The sequence below is a fragment of the Archocentrus centrarchus genome, chromosome 16, assembly GCF_007364275.1.
Source record: "Archocentrus centrarchus isolate MPI-CPG fArcCen1 chromosome 16, fArcCen1, whole genome shotgun sequence".
NCBI classification, from domain to species: domain Eukaryota; kingdom Metazoa; phylum Chordata; class Actinopteri; order Cichliformes; family Cichlidae; genus Archocentrus; species Archocentrus centrarchus.
Genome location: NC_044361.1, coordinates 26,033,152 through 26,053,478, shown reverse-complemented (window position 1 = coordinate 26,053,478; position 20,327 = coordinate 26,033,152). Strand labels below are relative to the sequence as shown.

The window sequence follows — 20,327 nt, the reverse complement described above, 5'->3', positions numbered from 1 at the left end:
CATGAACAACTTCCATTATATTTTATTGAATACAATAGTGCACGTAATACTGGAATTTCAGTGTGTACCTTAAAATCCACAACAGGATAGGTCTTTGTTTTGCTTAGTTTTTTCTTATATGATGACTCAGTGCTGCTATAGGCTCATTACTACAGTACCTAAAATGAATCGTAAACCATGGAAGACATGACCTGTGTCCAATAACACACAGACAACATGAGCGCACAGTCGATATTCACACACAATAAAAAGACTAACACATAAACATATGTAGATATGACTCAGCACACGTGTACGTGTGGAAGAAAAGGAAAGAGACCCTCAGATGTGGAGCAGTGGATTTATGGCGTTTTTATGGGGTGTTTTTATGATGCTGCCCCCGGGTCGTGTCTCTAAAGGGGCACCGTTGTCACCGGTGGTCATGTGGTCATTCTAGTGTGGTCATCAGGCTTTGTTTGCCCAGGTTTGAGTGTTGCCACGACGATTGTGACAAGGTTTCCTATTGGATGACCTCTGGATACGTCTGGGCCATCCAGACAACTCTCTGCATAGTTCAGCTGTAATATTTTTTTTTTTTAAAAAACAAGGTTATTTATTTGTGTATATATTTTCATGGACTGTAAGAGCACTGCACCTTTATGTAGACAGGTGAAAAATTAAAGGTGAAACCTGCCCCTACATGCTGTAGGGGTAATTTCATAACCTGGTTTGGGTGACTTGTCTTCTTAGAGCGGCAGTTTTCATGTTGAAAAACGTTCATGCCCCACCTACCGTAATTTTCATCTTTCTTTAACAATTAAAAAAAAAGAACCAAGTTTAATTTTAATAAAATAAAGATAATCATTACAACATCAGCAAACTGTTATTGGTTTATTTACCCCAAAAATCAATTTAAACTGATGTGTTAAACTACACTCTCCAGCACCATCAAATCACCAAGTGAGGGAACGTGTTTCCTCTCCAGTAGAGGCTCAGAGACCTGGAGAATCCCTGCCAATGAACATCGAAACTGCTCCAGTGGCGCTTGTCGCTTTAGGTTGGTTTTTCCTTTAATTTTTCACCTGTCTGTACATCAAGAGTAATTCACCTTTCAGATTCTCATCATCTTGGCACACTGTCCTCATACAGATCTCATTGTTGATCACGTAGACACGAGGGAGGCTGCAAGAGCAACAGGATAAAACGTGAACATTAAGAGTATGCCTATAGGCATTCAGTCTGACAGGGTGACAGTGTTTAGTAATGAAGGTCTTATAAGTTGAAGACATTTACGCAATATTGTATATTAATACTAAGGTACTAATAATTCTGCAACCCCAATATATTTATTTTTTTGTAGCATGTTATATACATACATAAACACACTTGTTCTCCAGGCTTCTTGAAGGACATTCAAAGTTCTCCTGACCTCCTCTGTGCTGATGATTTGGACTAAAAATTTCAAATTTGATTCATCACTCCATCAGACCTGTTGCTACTGATTTCCAGTCCAGTTCTTGTGTAATTTGGAATACCTCAGCCTTTTCTCCCAGTTTCCCTTCCTTAAGAATGGCTTCTTGACAGCCACCCTTCCACTGAGACCATTTCTGATGACGCTTCAGTGAACAGTAGATGGATCGACTGAAGGGCCAGATGCATCTCTCAGGTCCTGTGTCAGATCTTTGCTGGATTTTTTCTTAGGGACATGACTTCCAGATACTGCTCAACCTGTCCAGTTTTCAGGACACACCACACACCATACTGAGATGTGCCAAGTTTTCAGCTAATAGCTCTTTGAGATTCACCTTGTTGGTGCAAAAAATACTAATTTATGCCTGTTAAACGGTGTTATCTTTGGCACTTTTCAACTAAAGAAGTGGGAACAAAATGTGTGTTTTGTCACAGGGTGCACAAAGTGCCTAAAGATACAGTTTAAAACTTGAGCTGTCTGTTATGTGTAGACACAACACTTGTTCATACCTTGAGTCAGGTGCCTTTTAATGCTTGAATGATTCATAGATCAGTGTCAAGTGGCTTAACAAACAAAAAACATTCCTCTGAAAATGATCAGGTACAAGGACTTGGCTGAAAATGAATGAAAAAAGCAGCCAATGTCCAAAGAAAAACTTTGAAAGGACTTCAGAAAGCCTGGAGAACTCTTGCTTTCTTCTTTTCTTTTACCACCTATCTCTGAAACACTGAAGAAAAAGTGACGTACAACACTTGGACCTTTATTGCTTCATTTTAAAGCAAACAAGTCATTTTTCTGGAAAAAGGCCAAATTAAAAATGTGCAGATCACCTGTAGAGACAAAGACTACCAATACATTTCTTGATGGGCTTGTGAACTGAGTACATCCTGGTGCAAGGATACATCTCCTCCCTACAATCTGCGGAGAGATCCAGTGGAGATATATGTCGTATTTGAAATTGTATACATCACAATGACAAGATGAAGCACACCAAAACTCCCCAAAAGAGGAGCTACTCACTGGGTGGTAAAACACCTCCAGGTGCCTCTAGACATGCGGAAAGAAAAAACAAGAAATGGGTAAAACTTACAGAGTGACAGATGTCTATCATCAGTATCAAAAGTGTGTCTTGTGAGAAAAAGCTTTACCGTTTGGCTGAGTCTGGGCTACGGCCATGAGTGCTGTGGAACAGAAACCACATGAGGGGAGAGTTTTGCAGCATAAAAGCAAAAACACAGCGACTCAACCATAATTAAACACAATGATTTGTGTGTCCTGTTTGGTAATGTTACCCTGGAAACTGCAGAGGAGCAGGACCACTGGGAGGCTGCCCATTCCTTTAGCTTGTAAGAGGTGAACTTTACGAGCTGCAGGAAACCGAAGAGGAAAAGAGTCGGGATGATTTCACAGAGTGAAACTGCTCAATATCCTCACTATGATTTTTTTTTTTTCTTAGCTGTTTATGTTTCCTTTAATCCCGTTGCATAAATGCTCCCAACATTCCAGCTCAGGGTAATGTTTTCCTTAGAGTCTTACTTCAGCTGAAAACACAGATGTGTAGCGCAGTGCTGCACGAGAGCGCCTGATGTCATTTTTCCTACATTTATTTATTCTAGTATTTATTGGACTCCTTGTAAACAGATAAGTGATGCCTGATTTCCTTCCTCCTTTTTTTCCCCTTCCCTCTCTCATCTCCCACCCTGCACCATTCCTCTCGTGATGTGTCACTGTAACTTTGCAGTCCAAGATGTGAGTTCTCTCAAAAGAATGTGTTTTTTTTTTGTGCCCTATTTGAGGACCCCTCCACCCCTCCTCTGTTACAGTTGCACATTCTTTGCCAGCTTTATTTTCAGAGAACATATTGCTGCTTTCCAACTGTACAATCATCACCAGCCAGTCTGAGCCTGATGGTTTCTTTTTTTTTTTCCACATCTTGTCCATCTTGTGTCGATAATCCCGGAGTCACACATTTGCAATTACTCAGCTGAAAACACTGCATTGTTCTGGTTTAGCTGGTTGCATGTCTCTTTTGGTTTGTTGGCTTGTGAGATTTTTTTCACTGGTTGTATCTGCTGAAATCTGCATGCAATCAACCCTTCACTGATCTAGAAAGTCTTCTGAGACGTTAATCAGTTAACTGGTCAGGCATTCTTCCATAACCTGTGTTTACACCTAATCAGTAGGACATATCACCCAATTAATGTCTTTGGATGTGAGTTATCTTGAATCTGTGGGTGTTCCTCCATGTAATTCCTACAGAATCTATAAAAATCAGGTGAAAAAGAAGCAGAACTTGTACTCACAACTTTTGCTGTCGTCCACAACTGCTTTAGTTTTATGAATCTTTTGTCTTCTCTTCTTTTCCCCTCCTTCCCTCTCCTGCACCCTGCTCCTCCTCTTCTTCCTCCTCCTTCTCTTCCCCCTGTCCTCCTTCACATGACAGTTTTCATGCTTTTTTCTTGCCTCAGTTTGGTAAAACTTTAGCATTCAGCTAGAGTCACCTGCCTTTGGCTTCATTCCTGGTGGTTAATATATCATGAAATGCCCTTAAAGGTTTGTCCATTTGTTAATATACAAAGTTCAGTGAACAGTAAACACCAGAATCAAATCATATTTGTTGTGATAACACTTTAAAATCTGTCTGGCTCTCACTCTGTTGCAGAAATGTGTTCTTCTCAAAACTAAAGATGAGTCCTTGTGAATGTCTGTGTGCTCGGGCTCATTGTTCTGATGCAGAATGAGTTTAGGAGGCATCCCTGTGATGGATAATAATTGAAGCTGCCTAAACCTTTGCATAGTATTATTGTATAAACATGTCCAGTACCCTGTGTTGTGCTGTTTCATTGTTTCATCACCATAAATTAGCAATTATTCTTCAGTGAATAGGTAGATCAAGTACATGCATTACAGTTGGCTCAGTGACTCAAAAATTTCTCTGTAAATAAGACAATATTTCCTTGTAATAGCATGCATAAAGCTTAAAGAGTTTTGATTTAATATTCCCTCTTGTTGCATTCTTGTGTCAGATAAACGACTGTAAACATGAGCTGTTTATTTCCTGGCATATGTTAGTATTTATTTCACAAATTAACAGTCAAGTGCTGGCTCCAAATTTGACTTTGCAGTATTTGGTACAACCAGCAGATGGAGCAATGGACACAAGAAAGCGATGCTTTCCCCTTGAAGACGCTCCTCTTGTGTCATAAGGACCAGTCAGTAGAAACAGTTGAGTTAAGATGTGGGTTTAGTTTGTTCTTCTTCTAATCTACCCTGAGGTGAAAAGAAACCATTACTGTTATACATTTATAGAAGTGGGTGACATTAGTGTGGTTTCATACATGCTTCACCCCCTGAATCAATATACTATGATAAAAAGAAAATTATTGGTGCCACTTTTGATGTACATATGGTAATGTATGTATTTTGATGTATTTGTGTGAGCTGACTTATTATTTTGTTCATTATTAGAAATATTCAAATTATTTATTAATAACTTACTAAAATAAAATTGTTTTTGATGAAGCAGCAGCAATACAAGTTGATAATACACTCACTTTATTAGGTACACCGGTTCAACTGCTCATTAACGTAAATCTAACCAGCCAATCACATAGCAGCTCAGCAGCTCAGTGCATTTAGTCATGTAGACATCGTCAAGATGACCTGCTGAAGTTAAAACTGAGCATCACTTTGAACGTGGCAAAATAACGTGAAAAAACTTAAAACCCCAGTTAAAGAAGATCAGCTGTGTTTAAGGCTCACACAGGCAAGAATCTGTCATGAATGCACTCAAGAAAATAACATGTAGCTCCAAAGAAGGTTTCTGATCCCTGATAAGCCCAAAGAAAGTGCACTCTGTCATCAGCTCGTGCTGCTCACCATTTGTTCTTGTTTGAGACAGAGAGATGTGGCACAATTGCTTGGAAAATTTGGACAAGGGATGCTATTATACACGTTACTCGCATCCACTTGCATGCAGCAGATTCTAAGAAAATTTGTGGGCAATTTTTATTTCTGTATATAAAATTAAACTTGTCGTCTGTGCGCTGCAGTTCATTTATAATCCGGTTACATAAGCTACCCTTCAGAGTGATTATCTGTGTAAGATGAAGGCCATAGTTCCTGACCCATTGTCTCAAAGGCTCTTTGTGTTGAAAGCTTGCTTTCATTGTGACCTCTATAGCAGCTTTGGTGAAACTTGACTCTTCTTTGGCTCCTATGAACTTGACTAATATAAATATTGCTACACATACTACTGAAGTCACAAAGTCTCAGTGGCTCTCACCCCCTGGTGGGCCTAGTCAACTCAATGGGGGCACACTCATCATCTACCTTGACATATTCAGGCTACACTGACTCCAGGGTGAGTGTGTGGGGTGGCCCTAACAAGGTCGACTGGGTGAGGCCCGATGACAGCTTGACAGATAGAGGCAGTGTAAGCAAAAGAGATGGAGAGGAGCCAACAAGCACAATCAATCATGTGGACGCACCAACCTGCTCCTCAGCCCATGCTTCTCTAGCAAGAGGCAGAAAGCAAATTCAGGTCCTGAGCAAGGCAAGAAGGACCAAGAATGGTTAAGGAAAAATATGCCAGACCGTAAACACATGATAAAAACTCCAGTTGTTTATTAGTTGGATGGCATTGCATGAGGCATGCCAGCACTGCAGTACATACTCTCTCACCCCAGAACACTCCACCTTCACTCTTCGTCTCTCTTACAGTCTCTGGATTCCAACCAACTAATAGATGATTTCTCGTACTGCTGCACTTCCTGCACAATGAACTTGGCACATTGCACTTTGTGACATTTTCTAAACCAGATCCAGTGTTGCTTATTGATGCTTCTCACTATGCAAAACTGATCTGAGGTTCTCCCAGTCAGCCAGAATCACCTCTGTCAGTCCTGTTTAAGTAATTAAATCTGCTGAACTGCTGCAAGCAGCCAGGTGGAAGAAAAAGTTGGGGGTTGCAGTGGAAATATTATGCCATGATGGACTGAGTGTTGGGCTTCCATGTTGGGTTACATTTCATTCATTTGGCCATATGAACATTTTGTTTGCTCTATTAATCTGGCTCTTATATCGGGGTCCATTTTTGCAGATCTCATTCTCATGACAGGTGAAAACCTTCAGCAGATACCTGTCTAAATATCTGTTACATCTTGTGTACTTTTCCAGCTGGTCTTCTCTGTACCCTCTTAATCAGAAAAAAAGTCAGAAAAAGAAAATGCTGAATTTTCCGTTATGGCGTGATAAGGGTATAAATAACTTAGAACATATTATCCAAGATGGAAATTTTATCACGTTCCAAGAACTTATATCAAAATATAGAATTGGCAACGGTAGATTTCTGGAATATCAACAAGTTAAGTCCGTCCTACAGGGAAGATTTAACCTTAATCAATTGAATCTAGAAATGCCTACTTGGGTAACAGAATTTCTTAACCTCTGTACCCCAAAATTGTTATCAAAATTATATAAATTATTAATAAAAACTGATGATTCAGTTTCCCTCCCAATTACAAAATGGGAGCGTGATCTTTCTGTCAACCTGGATCAAAATTTATGGACAGAAATATGTTTAAATATCTTCAAAATGACTAAAAGACCCCAAATACAACTTGTACAATATAAGATTCTCCATAGAACATACTACACTGGACAAAGGATGTTCCAAATGGGCCTTACACACTCAAACATATGCACCCACTGTACAAGCAATTCAGAGGATAATCGTCTACACGCTCTGTGGTCTTGTGTACCAGTTCAGAGATTTTGGCAGAGGATTTGTGAAGATCTATCCACATGGTTTAGCTGTCATATCCCAACTTCCCCCAGACTATGCATCTTAGGTGATGTCAGTGAATTAATTATGGAGTTAAATATATCACACATAGTTCTTACTGCCTTGTGCATCGCTAAGAAGATGATCCTCATGAACTGGAAGACAAAAAATAAACTATGTATTACTCAGTACAGAAATTTATTAGTAGATCATGTTAGTTTAGAGAGAATGTCTGCTTCTTCTAAAAACAAATTGGAGGAATTTGACTCTCTTTGGTTCCCACTGCTCAGCTACATTACTTAGTGGGGGTGGTGGGCTGCGGGCTCTGCTCCTGATGTGCTTTGTGGGGGGGGTGGGGGGGGACTCCGGGGGCCTGGGTAGCTGGTAGCCTCCTGAGGCTGGGGTCCTGGGGCGACCTTCTGGTGATGTCTGTGTGCCTGTCCTGGTTGATGGTGGTGGGGGCTTGGATGGTGCTGCCTTCGGTCCTGGGGTGTGGGCGGGGTGCTTGGGGGGGTGGTGCCGGCCCTCGGTCGGTTGGCTGGTCTTCCCTGTATGGCTTGGGGGCTGGGGTCTGGGGCCCCGGCACTGGGGCCGCGCCGGCTCCCGGTGGGCCCCCCCTGGCGCGGGGGGGGCCTCTGCTGCCCCGGCCGCGCCGCCGGGTGGGGTGGGTTGGCCTGACGTCGGGATGTCCGGTCTACGCTTTTGGGGCCCTGGGGTGCCTGCATTGCAGGGGGGTGGGGTGGGGGATGGGGCCGCGGTGGGGTGGTTGGGGGGGACTGGGCACTGCATTTCCATGCCCAGGCCAGTATGTCCTGTCGCCTGTTTGTGTCTATTGTTGAGTGAATGGGCATCTAGGAGGAGCGGGCCGCCCTCTGCGGTGGGGGCGAGGGCGCCAACCTCGGGTGCTGCAGTGCTCCGGGATGCTGTCACCGCGGCCCCGGGCTCACCTCCCCCTGCCCTGTGCTGGGGTGTGGGAGGTCGGGGTGCCTATTGAGCCAGCGGCCAGCTGGCTCTCTTCTTCCAGGATTTTTCCTGGTCATATGCCCCCCCCCCCCCCCTCCCCCTCCCCATACACAAACACACACACACACACACACAGAATACACATCACTCACAGATGTAGGATGGAGAGGCCACGTGGAGAGCTGCACCACCACTTGCCTCTCCGTTTTAATTGCACTTTAGTCATTATAACTCACAACACATACACACTTACACCCTGATACACATAGGACCTTTGGGGCAGGCATGTTACTCAGAGGTTGATGAGATGGGCCGCTGAGGTGGCCCCACTCGGATCCTCGTCACTGTCTGTCTCCAAATTTTATTTGCACTTTAGACATGGAGGGTTTTGGGGGGGCAGTGTGGGCAAGCGCTGACGACCAACAGTTGGCGCTTGTGGCATAACTGTCCCCTCAATTTTAACTGCACCCTATACACCTCATTCACTCACAAACATTAACACATAGACCTACAAGTTGGGGAGGAGGAGGGGTGGATGGGTCATCTTACACCCCGATTTCTTGCGTCTCGCCCGGGGTAGGGGTCGGGTGGTTCCTTGGGGACCGGGCTGGTGGCGTCCTGGGGTCGCTGTTGGCCCTGGGGTGGTTTCCACTTGCCCCGCCTTCAGAGGGTGGGTAGCTATGGATGAATGTGTGTCTTTGTGTATTTGTCACCGTCTCCGTGAGTATGGGTGGGTGAGTGAATGTGTATGTATGGCATATCTGTGTGTGGGTAAGTATGTATGGGCATGTATGAGTATCTGTGTATAAATGTGTACACGGGTGTCTGGGTGTGTTTGTATGTATGGCTGGACCTGGGTCTGGGCCTTGTGCCTTGCCTCCTGGCCACTCCTTGCTGGTTGCCTCCTCCCCCCTACCCCCCTGGGATGGGGGTGCCTCGGGGTTCCTGGGTGGGGCTGGGTGTTCTGGCGTGGGTACTGGCCTGCCCCCCTTGGGGGTGCGGTGCGGGGCTGCGTTGGCTTCTTCGGCGTGGGGGGGGCTCTGTGGAGGGTCGGGCGGTCCTTGGGTGCCGTGGGCCCGGGAGCCCTGCCGCCGGCCAGTGCAGGGGGCTGGCCGCTGGGGGGGGGGCTGGCTTCTCATCGCCTTGGGTTCCCTGGAGCCCTCGCTCCTCGACTGGGGGGGCTCCGTCTGAGACCACCCTCTCCCGTCTGCTGGGGTAGGTGTGCGGTTGTCTTTGGACTGAGTGGCCGGGGGTCTTCCTGGTCCTTGGTGGGCTGCTGGTGGCCTGGGGTTCTGGGGGCTTTCCGTACCTGCCTCTGGCTTCTGATGGGTGGAGCTGCAGCGTTTTGCCCTCATTGGTAAGTACGTTCCATGACACAGACACAAACATGACACAGACACAAACGCCCACTCAATCACAACTCAACAAAATTGTTGGTGTGCGTAACATGCTTTGTTAGTTTTGTTTTTCACACACAAATTTATTTTTGCAAGTATTGATAGTATTTTTTTATATGTTAAAGTGATGAAGTATCTGATTAATAGACTTGTGCTCTTTCCCCTTTTTTTTTTTTTTGCTCCCTTTCTCTCTCCCTTTTTCTTCTCTTTATTTTCCTCTTCTTCAGCCTGTCAGCTCTGGCTGTTACATAGTATGTGGAAAAATAACTCAGAATAAATAAAATAAAGGGTTAAAACAACAACAAGAAGAGCCTATTGAGAACCTATAGAGCTCATCTTGAAATAGCAAATATGTTTGGCACAACAACGCATTCAGATCACAGTTCTGCTTGCAAGATCTACCAGACATGACAGGCTAAAAAAAAAAAAAAAAAAAAAAAATCTGCTGAACTGCTGCAAGCAGCCAGGTGGAAGAAAAAGTTGGGGGTTGCAGTGGAAATATTATGCCATGATGGACTGAGTGTTGGGCTTCCATGTTGGGTTACATTTCATTCATTTGGCCATATGAACATTTTGTTTGCTCTATTAATCTGGCTCTTATATCGGGGTCCATTTTTGCAGATCTCATTCTCATGACAGGTGAAAACCTTCAGCAGATACCTGTCTAAATATCTGTTACATCTTGTGTACTTTTCCAGCTGGTCTTCTCTGTACCCTCTGTCTCATCTTTCTAAAAACACACTTTTACGAACACTGAGGAACATCTTCAGAGTCAGAAAGAAAGTAAAGGCCTTATAATCAGGGGTGAAAGTAGTTTTAAATTCTTGCCGGTACTATGACAAAAACCCCGTGTGTGCGTGTGTGTGTGTGTGTATATATTTACACAATTGAAAAAATATATTCCACAGTGTCAAGTGCTTCTAATTTCTGCCTTATACATCAATCAATATTTTACTTTACCTGTACTTGACAATGTGGAATATATATTTTTCAGTTGTTAAGGAACTGAGATGTTTGCACACACTGTACATTTAACACAACTGATGACCACCGCCACGCATTCTGGCTCTGTCCACCAATACAAAACTTCTGAAAAGAAATAATCACCAAACTTTCTCAAACCTTTGGCCACAACATCCCTTTGTCCCCTTCTGTCTGCTTACTTGGCAATCTAGAAGAATTGAACATAAACTCCAAACAGGCCCAAACACCGCTGCTTGTGGCCCTGACTATCGCCAAGAAAACAATACTGCTTAACTGGAAAAACAGGAAAAAAAATCAGTACATCACAGTGGCTAGATCTTCTCACACAACAGATATCAATGGAACAACAATCAGCAATAGATAAAAATCTATTCGAAAATTTCAATAAAATATATTCCATAATTTTAAACGCCATTTCAATGCCAGTGAGTTAATGCCACTGCGGAAACAAAGACCAGGGGAGGAGAGGGAAAATGGGAAAACCTACTAATAAGATCATAAAACGTGTTCGTTAGTTATCCTTAATTTATTTACTTATTTATTCTTGTCTGGCATGTTTTTTTTGTTTGTTTTTTTCTCCCTCTCTTTCCCACTTCTACCCAAAATATCTGTGTGACCCTAGATGAATTAAAACAAGGAATATTAGAGAAAAGGAAAATAATAATAAAAAAAAAATCAGAATATAACTGCAAAGATTAAAAGAAAAAAAAATGTATCCTAACTCACATATGTTAAACAATTCCATTTTTGTTGTGACCCCACTTGGTTATGTTCTGTGTTTTGTCTTTGTCCTAAATGTATCCATTTTAATGTGTACCCCCTTTTTTGTTCGTTTATTTTGTTAGTTCTCTTATCTAATTGGTTATTTGTTATTTTGTAGATCAATACCTCTGTTTGTTAGTCTGTAATGTTTGTTTTGTATACACTAATTGGTGAATTGGTGGTCTGTGCACCACCTGTGTAAAATCAAATGCACCAATCTCCTTGGCAACCACTGTGTTTTGGAGGTAAATGCGCTCTCGTGTAGCGTAAATCAAATCTCCGGTCATAAGCTGTGTTTTCGAGCTGTGCTGTGTTGTTGAAATTGAGCAGAATAACATGAAACACAATTACTCTTTGCTTTTAATTTGGATATTTTGTAACGAGCAGACAGACATTAAACATAGCGGTGAACGATTTAAAGGCTGGCTGTTGAGGAAAGCCTAAAATTGAGGCTCCAGCATAGCACGATTAGTTCAGAAGCAATTTGAAATGAGAAAAAAAAGCTGTTTATTAACTGATTAAGTTGTGTTTTAGACTGCTTATTGCTAGCGGATCTATTCTGACCCAAAGTGCAGCCGTGACTGAATGGTTCTGAATGACGGCTTTACAGCAGACAGCCGCTTCCCCTCTTCCAGGTACTGCGTACCGGCGCACAATCTTTTAGTGGTATGGAGTACCGGACCGTACCGGCTTACTTTCACTCCTGCTTATAATGTTAAAATGTAAAATCAGGAGGTGGTTTGAAGGCAGTAAATGTGGCACGTTGTAGACCTTCACAAAGTTTCAGACTAAAGTGTGCTTTGTGCAGTATTGGTAACATGAAATCTCAATCTTGCTGACACCTAAATTCTGGCTTCTTGGGTTTCTGGACTAGGGAGTATGTCTTTCATCTTGACAAATGTTCAAAGGTCTGTCGTGACGTGTGACTTGGAAGTACATATGTGAGTTAAAATAAACTGAGCCGCATCTCCAGCTCAGTTTAGCAGTTCAGCAGCAGTCCACATGTGTAGCTGTCCTCGTTTCTCCTGTTTTCATCATCCCTGCTATCTGTCCTTCTGGATGTCCAACAGATTTGCACCTCGATGAGCATCTTTGTGTTGGCACTCGATTGTCTCAGTGATCTGCACCATGTGTTTCCATTTGTCAGGCTGTGATTCTCCTTTAATGCCCCACCTGAGTGTTACATGAGCGGTTTTTCCCAGAAACCGGCGTATCCCAAATGGCTATTGCCAAAGGAGATAAATGTTTTCATCCAAACAGTCAGCAATGTGTGACACAGCTGATGTGTTTCTTAATTCATGTTAGCTGAGATCTGAGATAAAAACAAAAAAAGAAAAGGAAGTCCAGAGAATGGGGGAATGACAGCCGTCAAGTGTGAAGAAAGCAGATCCGACTGTAATAGCAAAGATGAAAGGGAAAGATCAGGTCCAAGTGGCCTGGCAGAAGAAAGGGAAAAGTAATCTGCACCAGGGCCAGAGATAAAAAGAGACTGAAATGAGAGTAAATGGGCAAGATGGGTCAAAGTGTTCCATCAGATTATGCTGTTACAGGCCCATGGGCGCCAAGGCAGCCTGACTTTTGCCTTTGGAGGGCTGTGGAGTGCAGATAGTCAGAGGGAGGTGATGATGTGCATGGTTTGCAAATAGATGGGCCAGGGGTCTATTTATAAATCCATCTGGAGTGGCCCTTAGCAGGGGTTAGCACAGACCCTACCAACATGCACACATGCACGCACTGCGCATTAGCAGCTTGCTACCAACAGGGATCCACTCCAAACTGAAACTGATATTGTGAACATTTGAAAAGTGAAGAGTGAATTTGAATTTGTGAGATGCATTTGCTGCACATTAGATGGTGCATTCACCATCTAATGTGCAGCAGGGTGAAGACTGTATTGTGATTTACTTCATTACTACTGGATGCAAGTTCTTTGTATCCACACTAGTGGCTAGTTAACATCATAGCATGGTTCAGTGGCGGCAAATGTGAACAACGGCGCTATTAGCAATTCCATGATATCTATTTGGAGGGTACTGTAACAGGCATGCAGGTAATCTTTCAACAAATAATTGTTCTCTTTGACAGATACGGGACAACTCAGTCCTGAATCAGTATCAAGGTCAGCTTGCCACATGAAGATTTTCCATGAGGTGTTTTATTGTCAATAAATCATGTACAATGGGCATCGCCAAAGACAGCATAACAAGGTAATTTTAGCCCTAAAATCCTTTTCTCTCCTAGTATAGGTAGCACGACTGTGATTTTCATCACAGCAGGATGAAAGAAGATCATGCTGGTATCACTATCAGACTGTATTGTTTGTCCAATTTTAGATGTGCTCCTGCTGTTCTGCTGCACCTGTTGCTTCAACACCACATCCAAGATGTCACTGATTTCCATAGGTGTGCTTTTCTATGTGATGTCTACAATGCCTGCAATGTTTTCTGAATGGATTAAGATTTGGGTTGCATTGTACTGTCTTCAAATTTTACTTTTGAAGTATGTGAATAAGTATGCTCTTGCAAATCCCCTTTATTATTTATTTTACTGCTGTGTGTTGCTGCTTATATAACACATGCAACACCAATTTATTTAATTCAAGCAGCAATTCCAGCACAGATGTTTATTAGCATCATAATACAGCTTGTTGTTCAGACATCAAACATTTGTCTGTGTAGATTCTCAGTCATCCAGGTCATAGTAGTCTCTGGAGCTTGAAAAAGGCGACTGGACTTCTTTTTGTTTCTTGAAGACATTTCACCTCTCATCCGAAAGGCTTCTTCAGTTCTCAACCAAATGGTGGAGAGACCCAGGTATTTAAACCCCTGTGGGCGTAGTCCCCTGGAGGTGGTTATGATCCTCTATTGATCATGTGCGTGAACACATGTGCCCAGGTGTGTGTGCCCACAGGGGTTTAAATACCTGGGTCTCTCCACCATTTGGTTGAGAACTGAAGAAGCCTTTCGGATGAGAGGTGAAACGTCTTCAAGAAACAAAAAGAAGTCCAGTCGCCTTTTTCAAGCTCCAGAGACATCAAACATTTGTTGCATCATTTTCATGGAAACACACCTATTTACAAACATTCACAAAGAAATATATACAAAGTTCTAACTTGAGTAACGATATTTATAAAAATATGAAAAATGCAGCTTCTCATAGTGTATACATTTGTACTGATGTCTTGAAACATACATAAAGACAACATTTCACAAAGACAAAGCTTATCTCTCGCCCCTTCCTTCCCTGAGCAGCTCTTCTTCCACTCCTCCCATCTCTCTCATTTTTCTGGCTTCCTTCTCTGCCTCCTCTGCTTTCCTTTTCTCCTCTCTCTCTGTCTCCATCAGCCACGGCCCCCCCAGATAGCTCAGGATCTCCTCTGGACTCCCTCGGTGCTTGGGCTCAGGGTGGAGAATCTCCTTCAACAGAGTCATCACTAATGGGCTGAGGCCCTCAAACTGTGAAGGGGGAGGATTGTCTCTTTGTTTTTTCTCCATAATGATGTAACCATCAGTGTCCTCCTCATCCCTCCACTCAGCATCTCTTATTTTCTCATCGCGTTCGGCCTCACGGTCAAACCACTCCTTGTATTTTTGGTAGCCACGGTCATCGTGAGTGCTCTCCTCCCAGGGGAAGCAGCCAGTTAGTAGGCAGTAGACTAGTACACCAAGAGCCCAGCTGTCAATACTGGGCTCCACTGATATCCAGATGTCTTCTACTTCGTCTTCGGTTCCTTCAGCCTGCCTTCTCTCCATCTCCTTCTCAGCCTTCTTGGCAGGTTCCACCTCAGGTGTGCAGAAGGGCGACTCATACCAGACAGCTCGAACAGTGCTGCCGATGGCTCGGGCGAGGCCAAAGTCACCCAGTTTGACCCAGCGACAGGAACTGTCACAGAGGAAGATATTCTCAGGTTTGATGTCACGGTGGACAAAGCCCAGAGAGTGGAGGTGTGTAACTGCACCACTCAGCTGGGACATCACCCTCTGGACGCAGTCTTCATCCACCCCAGCCTGAAACAGACAGGCAATATCGAAGAGTGATGCTTCACAATCAGAAAATTATTATTATTTTTCATATGATATTTAATGTGACATTTAGGTCAATTGGAGTCTGATGGGAGCACTATGTTACTGGCACAAAGGCAATAAAATCTGCATCACCAAAATGGTCAGTGACGCATTTGGAAATCCCTGTTTAACTTCATCTACTCTCTCTTCATTGAGTGAGAGCGGGATGTCCTTTTTCTTATCAGTGCTCCATTATGTTACTGGCAGAGACACAAACAGGGAAGTAGGTGAGCTGGAAGCTGGAAGTTGTTGTCAAGCATGTTTTAAATTTTGGCTTTTGGAAATGAGTGCTCAAAAAGTACAAATTCCCATAACTACAGTAAGATAACAGCACTGTAAAAAAAAAAAGAAATCACATTAGGAAACTGCTGTAGATAACAGTTGCTGCACAGTGAAGGTAAATGCTTACAAATATGCTTACCAGTACTTTAACAGAATATGGTTTGTTAGTAAAGTTCCCTGCGAGCTGAGCTGACATGCAGGATTTCCAGAAGCTTTCCAGATTGCTGGTGATTCAAATTTGCCTGTCATGGACATGCCAGTATAGAGTTTTGCTGTCTGGATGATTTTTAGCAAGCAGTGTTTTTTATGCTTTGGATAAAGTGACAGAATTATTTGGATTTTCAGGGCTTATAAAGTGAAAATATCCTAATGTTTGATAAATCAGGATCAGCGCTGTGGCCCTTTAAACATGCGTTAACTAACGCCTGTATTGAGTTTTGCTGCTATACATGTTTTCTGTTGTATTAGTAGAGTATACATATAATTTCTTTCATGCCACACATCAGCCAAACTGACCTCGGACACTATAACACTGTAGAGGTCACCATATAGACCGGCTTGCTGGGCAAACACATAGTAGGATGGCGTAGAGAAGAAGATGCCAAGGGCTCGTGTCAGAGAAGGATGGGTGCAGTAAGAAAGGGACAGATTGTATTCACGCAGGAAAGAAGTGAGCGAGGTAGACTGACGAGGGAAGAACTTCAGAGCCATAGGAGTTCCTGATGAGAGTAAACCAAGACAAAATGTGTTGAGAAAGGCACTCTCTAATTAGCTTTAATATGCTCTTTTAAAACAATGTCACCATTGGTGGCATGTGAGTGTTGTCCATCACTGACACTGTGAACAAATATAACTTCCCCTTTGGGGAGACCATGTTTCACAGCTATACCCCAGCTGCAGCAACTCTATCCCAGAGAATGTAAGAAAGCTCTTCATTAGAGCAACAGAACACTATCAAAAGATGGATCTGCTCTCACATTGCTGCAGAGCTGACCCCACAAAAAACATGTAGCTTCTTCATTAGAGAGAAACCTGAGCCTGAGGTGCCCAGAGGAGATAGTTTTGCAATATTTCAGATAAGCAGTGTGAGTTTAAACATGGAAAAACTGTTAATTAAACACACTCCCACTGAACTGAGTCTTGCACTAACCTCTCGTTCTGTGTACAGCCAGCATGACCTTCCCATAGGATCCTTCTCCCAGGAGCTTCACCATCTGAAAGTGTTTGGACACTTTCAGATTGGGCATGGATTGCGCCGACAGGAAACATAGCTCGTCGAGTTCTCGAGCCGCTGCAGCCTGGGCACACATGAAAGCGCACACACATGAATCCATATTCATGAAATAAAATCCGCTGCCTGACCAGCATGTGTTGATGTTATTGATGGATAACTTCAAAGAATGAAGTCTGAATCAGACGGTGCACATTCAGATGTGCTACCTAAACCTGGAGCACGACAAGACCTTCAGGCTTTAAACCTCATACACTTCATTAGTTACAATAGTAAAAGCTTAATAGCTCTCTCTTGAGAGTTTAAAAAGCTTGTTCCATCCCAGCAAGCATTTGGCAGAAAATACTGGAACATACTGGGGTATACAGACACTCCAGACATCAGGGTGTCTTATCAGGATGATCAGAACATTTGGGGGCGTGATTTAGTGTCCATCCCTATCGGCATTCTTTGCTCACCCAGGATGATTTCCTTTGAAGTAGATCCCCCACCACATACCCCAGAGTACCAGAACGGGTGTGAACAACTAAGACAACAGCTTAACACAAAAGATAAAGAGACTCCAGGAGGATAACAAATTTATACTTGTGACCTTCCACATATTGCGTAACTGTGCTTACTGATTTTAATTTAACTTAAAATACAGCTGTTATGTCTCTGCGAACACCAGTAATATTTGCAGCACTAGTATCAGTCAGTATTTCTGTTCTGAATTAAGATAATAAGCCTGATTATTATTACTACAGAAATGTTTCCAGTCACTAATAAACCTGGAAATGCTATTCCAAATATTTAGAAAATGGATTCATTTCAGCAATGAGTCATTTCTAAGCAAACTGATGGATCTGATGAGCAGCCAAAAATAAAACTGAATGTTCTGGCTATGTTGTGCAGATATGCAACCAGGACAGCTGTATTTTAAACAGAGGCGATGATGGGCCGTTTCAAGATTGATAGTGCAAAGACTGACGCTGCAGGTCCAACAGTAGGATCCTGTCTGCAGCGCCTAAAACATTTTATACTCTGCAAATATCCCAAAGATCAGATTTCAGATTTCAGAGAACTTTCTTCATCCCCAAGGGGCAATTTATCAAACACTATCAAACACTACATTTCTAACAGTTTTCAGATGCATGAAAGTAAAATTTTGACATATTTTTGAGCACACCGGTAACACAAGAAGATGAAAATTACAATGTAAATTTCCCTGAATTCAAATCTGATTTCATTCATTCATTGGATTTCATTCCTGGAGCTGTTGACACAAGTTGCAGTTATTACACTGTTAGATTCTTCTGCTGCTCCTCATTCCACACATGCTCAAGTGAAAATCAATATAATTTGTTGTAACTAGGTCACACTTTAGCTGAGTGATTTAATGACACATTAATCACACAGAAGCATCTAACACATTTGTAGCATCCTGATATTTGCCATGTCCTAATAAGCTAAGTGATTATTAATTAAACCCCTAATAGTTAATGGCCTTTGGCATAAAGCAACAAGTGCTATAAGATTTGAATGTGGCTCAGGTTGTGCTTACATCACAAATTTGAAGTCCATTAGAATTATCAGGCATCAAGAGCTGAAACACCACTTAACAATATAGTCTGCAGCCTCAGAGAAATGTTGCAGTAAAAGGCCATCAGTGCATTCATGTAAAGCTTGCATGCCATCTCATCAACTAGAGGCAAATGATTAATATGATACAGAAAACTCCCAACTGTCTGCACAGACACGATATAATTGCATTTATGTACGCGTTTTCTTGGCATTAGTTTTTGCTGCACCACATGTCAACATTATGAGTTTGATTGAACTCACACACCTGTCTTTTAAATCTGGATGCAACGGTTTAGATTTATAAGGACAGGAATAATGCGCAATACTTACTGTCATTTTCTGCTCAGTTGGATGATCTCTACTCAGTTTTCTCTGCTCTTTTCAGCATCTAATCAAAGACTCTTTAAACTCTTGACCAGCTGCTGTTAGGAGCTACTCTAGCTGCTGTTCACTGCTGGTGATCTATTGTATGTTCACAGCTAGACTGATAATCAGACTGGATATTTTTGCCTTTGCTCCCTTGTTCCATGCAGTAGCACAGCTGACTTTATAAAGGAGGCTTATAGATGTTTACAGGAGACCTGGATACTGACTGTGTGCTTCTCCCCATGAGACACATGTTAACTCCCTCCCTCTCTTTTCCTACTCTTGTGCCAACTCTCTTGCTCTCTCCGCCTCTAGCCTGTTATGCTGGCAAATACCAGTTACAAGGAATTTCAAACCTCTTACTCCCCGTATGCCCCTCTCTACTGCACAGCACTGTTAATATCCCACCGCTTCCAATCTGTCTGTCAGTCAGCGTGACCACATTATCCCATGGCTCTCCTGCCTCCCCTCTCCTCAGCTGTCATTCACCTTGTACACCCTCATTTTCTTTCCATGTCTCTTTCTCACCCTCTCAGCAAGTCTGAGTCAGTGAATTCTCCCAACAGTATAGGATTCCTCTTTTAATCAACAGGTATGCTGGAATGATTGGAATAGGCCAACAAGCTGTATCCATGATCCCTGAATCTTATTGGGATTACAGCCTATAGTTATGGAGCCATTTATTGTCCATTATTGATGTTCTTTCTTGCTTGCCCTTCATATCCGTCAGTCTCAGCAGGATACATTTAAAACTGATCAGACCACTCATTCCTCTTCTTGTAACACACCACGTCTGACTTGCTCTTTTTATCAAGCACACATTATTGCACCTCATCACAGACTCATATTACCAACCTCTGAAAACTTGCTTTAAAACAAACAAATAAACAAAAAAAAAATTTCATTCTGTACTGTAAATGCCAGCTTTATTTCCTAGTTAACACCAGCTGTAGGTCAGGTCTTTCCACCAGCTCCTCCTCTTTCTGTCTGCTCAGATGGATTTCCCCTGGTTCTACATACTATAGAACTATTATTGCCACTGGATTGTGGGCCGTGCATTATGTAACACAAACACTGGCTGCTATCACAACGGGCCAGTCCCCTCTCAAGTTACTAACACCACTGCTTGTGTTCAGCTGGTCATCACTGATGGGCGGCATGTTTGTCCCTGCACCATGAGGCTCTTTGGCCCCTGCTGTGACAACCAGCTTCACCACTCCACCAACAAAACTTTCCTTGCTCTCACTAAGTTTCTGCCAAGAGTGAGTCGGTTTCATTCACAATTACCGTGTGCAAGACACACATGTAAAAACTGCTGATATATTTCCCACTTGGGTGCTGATGGACAGATGATGTTTCACACAGACCCTCAGCTTTATGTAACTGGCACATAATATACACTGTATATAGAAATAGATCTATCTAAAATATCTAATACAATAGAGGCCCGTTTATTCAGGGTCTGTGCTTGTTATATAGA

At 42.7% G+C, this 20,327-nt stretch overlaps 2 protein-coding genes across 2 annotated transcripts; both read right to left on the bottom strand.

Moving 5' to 3' along the window:
- Positions 1 to 4: 4 nt before the first annotated feature.
- Positions 5 to 3,853, bottom strand: mfap5 (microfibril associated protein 5). Its single transcript, XM_030749390.1, has 7 exons — positions 3,754 to 3,853; positions 2,743 to 2,817; positions 2,599 to 2,631; positions 2,471 to 2,497; positions 2,281 to 2,368; positions 1,088 to 1,161; positions 5 to 557 (listed from the first exon to the last, which is right to left on the bottom strand). The coding sequence occupies exons 2-7, from the start codon at positions 2,783 to 2,785 to the stop codon at positions 445 to 447; spliced, it is 378 nt and encodes a 125-aa protein (XP_030605250.1). The 5' UTR covers positions 2,786 to 2,817; positions 3,754 to 3,853; the 3' UTR covers positions 5 to 444.
- A 10,651-nt stretch (positions 3,854 to 14,504) lies between these two features.
- Positions 14,505 to 19,046, bottom strand: sbk3 (SH3 domain binding kinase family, member 3). Its single transcript, XM_030750636.1, has 4 exons — positions 18,812 to 19,046; positions 16,838 to 16,985; positions 16,204 to 16,406; positions 14,505 to 15,348 (listed from the first exon to the last, which is right to left on the bottom strand). Exons 1-4 carry the CDS (start codon positions 18,815 to 18,817, stop codon positions 14,563 to 14,565), a joined length of 1,143 nt encoding a protein of 380 aa, XP_030606496.1. The 5' UTR covers positions 18,818 to 19,046; the 3' UTR covers positions 14,505 to 14,562.
- Between the last annotated feature and the right edge of the window lie 1,281 nt (positions 19,047 to 20,327).